Genomic DNA, 2,931 nt, shown 5'->3' with positions numbered 1-2,931 from the left:
GCTCCACCGGACTTCTGGTTGTGCTCCATTACTTAGGCTACTCTCTGCTCCTCACCTTTTTTCTCTCACAGTTTCCCGTGTGTTCACCTCTCCTCTCTGTCTCTCTCTATTCCCCATCTTTTTCTCTATCCACTTGACTTGCAGTTATCGGTCAAAGTCTACCCTGGCGGCTGCTGTGCCTGAATCAATCAGGGTTGACTAGCTTTCGGCTTATCCGCGCCCCAGGTGATTGATTTTCCTCGTTAGGTATAATTTGATGCTCTATCCCATTTCTTCCAGAGCAAATTAAATTGTAGTCAGGTCCAATGTGCTGGTCTCAGGCTGTGTGCATGAGCATGTGTGTGAGAGAGAGAGAGAGAGAGCAAGAGAGAGATGGGGAGTGACAGAGTAAGTGTACAAGGCTCGTGTGTTAGTGCTGTTGTGTAACACCACAGAAGGTGCCTAGATACAGCTAATGGGAAGTGGCGGAAACACAGCGTGAGACTAAAGCATGCTGTCGTACATTGTTGACGGGCCACACACAGGCATGCATGCGCACCCACACACACCTAATTTCTGCTCGTCATGCTATGCAAATAGATAGATTTGAACTGTTGCGGTTACAAGCTAGATCAATCTTAACCTACAATTGACCAAGAAATACAAAATACACCTTGCATTTAAAACACATTCATTTGTCCTTTGCTCTCAGTGCTTGAAGTAAGATCTCAATCAATTAGAAGTGGGGACTCTGGAACGCCCCAATTAATGTACAATTATTTTATGAATGTTATATTCAGAACCATTACACAGCCAATGATAAATTATGGCAAGAGCTCCCATTGTCCAAATGGCCCCTCATCAGTCAAATATAACTATAAAGTCTATGAGAATATGAGGGAGGAAGTGGCTTAGTGGGTAGAGCTTCCACCTAAGAACCGGAGGGTTGCTGGTTCGAGTCCCTGCCGAGGTGCCCCTGAGCAAGGCACCGAACACCCAGTTGCTCCCCCCTCTGCGAAGGATGGTAATGTAATGTAAGTCGCTTTGGATAAAAGCGTCTGCTAAATGATCGTAATGTAATGTATGAGGACCTTGAATCAGGATGAATTGCACAAAATTGAAAAATGAGACGACTCACACTCATAACCATTGTGTAATGGCCATTTACAGTCATAACATTGCTTATGTGCCCCCTATAGGCCCGCCATCTAAATGGTCAGAGGAGCACAAATTTGAGAGGTGACAGCTTATGTGTTTATGCTTTTTAATGTTTCGATACTTATTTCAGTCCAGTGACTCCCATTATAAAAAAAAAATCAATAATTAAGACAAATAACTAACATATCTGCAGAGTTTGTGCATGTTCTTACAGTATGTTTTATAAGAACATTAAACGAAATGAAATGAAATGTTGCCGATGCCTTGATTGCCTTAATGATGCTTGTTGTCAAAGCAAGTGTTAACATACCACCGCATCCATACAAACATCAAATTGTTCCCTAATTTGTCTTCATTTGCACTGTGTGCTGAACTAATGAGCCAGTGTAACTAGCATGTCACTGTAAACGCCTCGGGATAAGAGTATTAGTTACAGGTCGAGAGTATTGTGACTAGTTGTCCCTGAGGCCTACCACCTTTCGGATGAGTGTGCAGGACCTACCTCATCTCTGTCTTCAGCCTGGATGAAGAGGGGAAGTGCGAAGCCCACCTGGGCCAGCTCAGTGATACGGACCCTGTACTCAGAGCTGTTGAACGTTGGGGCGTTGTCATTCTTGTCAATTAGGAGGATGGTGAAGGTGGTCATCACTGTAGCATCTGATGGACTGCGATCCTCCTTCAACTCAGTAGCCTTACAGGGAGCAAAAGAGCGAGAGAGAGAGATGCATTCGATTGCACTGAAAATCTAATTTCGGATGAGGCAGTCGGCACACAATCTCAGCCAGGTATTTACAGCTGTTCATTTATTGGATCAAAAGGTGGATAAACCGACTGGAGGCAATCATAGAAATAGGCTCAAAGTGAGGCCAACAGAGGGCCAGAGTGTGCCATTCACTCATACATACACGTCCTCTGACACGCACGTGCACACACACAATGAGATTTAGGGACAAAAGGGGGTCCCATTGAGAGGACACAATTACACACTCCGTTTCTGGCTGCCCAAGTATTGAAGATGTGAGGCCTTTGAAATCGAGAGTGAGAGATAGTAATAAGCATCCATGGTCCTCCATTGATGGATGAACGTCATGAGCAAAAGGTGGTAGGGCAAAGAACAACACTCAGGTCTTGGGGTAATCAACGCAGTTTCGGCCCTCTTCCCCCAGCAACACTGAATCATTTGACCTGCACCTCTGCGCGTTCAGCACCATCTAAGCTGCCTGAAGTTGAGAAATTAGTTGTATTACTATGGCACACCACAATCAATAGCAGCAGCACATAAGAAAGCACAAGCACAGGGAGTAAGAGAAAACAAATCCATATCTTATAAATACATTTTTTGGGCGACATTTTTTGTGTTTTCAGTGCTTGGGTTTATTTTACCTTTTCTTCTATGTAATTATTGATTTCAATTAAGAGGACAGAGCGAGCCTGGAATGAGTTCGCCAGGAATTTCTTTTGTATTAAGCCTTAGGGCCGCCGCATCTCCGTGTTCTTCACAATTTCAAATGAAAACAATGTACAGTCTGCCTTTGATGAGTGACGTGAATGCTACTGAGGTTCTTAAAAGCCATTTATTGTGCAGCACAGGTGCAAAGGTTTTCGGTTCTATCTGTCATCAATATTCACCAAGTTATATCACTGGAAAAACTGGGCCTTTGATCACAAATCCTCCCTCCTTCGTGAGTACTTTCACACACCCTGTGGCTGCCAAGAAGAGACAAGGAGGTAAAGGAGGGAAGCTAAATTCCATTCCTTCATTTTGTCCTCCAACTCTACCTCCTCTGCCCTTTG

The 2,931-nt window shown here is 44.1% G+C and overlaps 1 protein-coding gene across 1 annotated transcript in view; it reads right to left on the bottom strand.

Moving 5' to 3' along the window:
• Positions 1-1,172: 1,172 nt before the first annotated feature.
• Positions 1,173-2,931, bottom strand: part of LOC143012611 (cadherin-23-like) — a 43,301-nt gene continuing 41,542 nt past the window's right edge. The window contains exons 9-10 of the mRNA XM_076165833.1: positions 1,640-1,828; positions 1,173-1,187 (exon numbers count right to left, since the gene is read on the bottom strand). Of these exons, the coding sequence (XP_076021948.1) occupies positions 1,173-1,187; positions 1,640-1,828 (204 nt within the window). The remainder of the gene's footprint in view (positions 1,188-1,639; positions 1,829-2,931) is intronic.

This window comes from Genypterus blacodes, unplaced genomic scaffold (genome assembly GCF_046128005.1).
Source record: "Genypterus blacodes isolate CSIRO-AG114 ecotype Tasmania unplaced genomic scaffold, CSIRO-AGI_Gbla_v1 ptg000012l_1, whole genome shotgun sequence".
Lineage (NCBI taxonomy): Eukaryota > Metazoa > Chordata > Actinopteri > Ophidiiformes > Ophidiidae > Genypterus > Genypterus blacodes.
The sequence above is the reverse complement of the archived record's forward strand: the minus strand, read 5'-3'. Positions and strand labels throughout refer to the sequence as shown.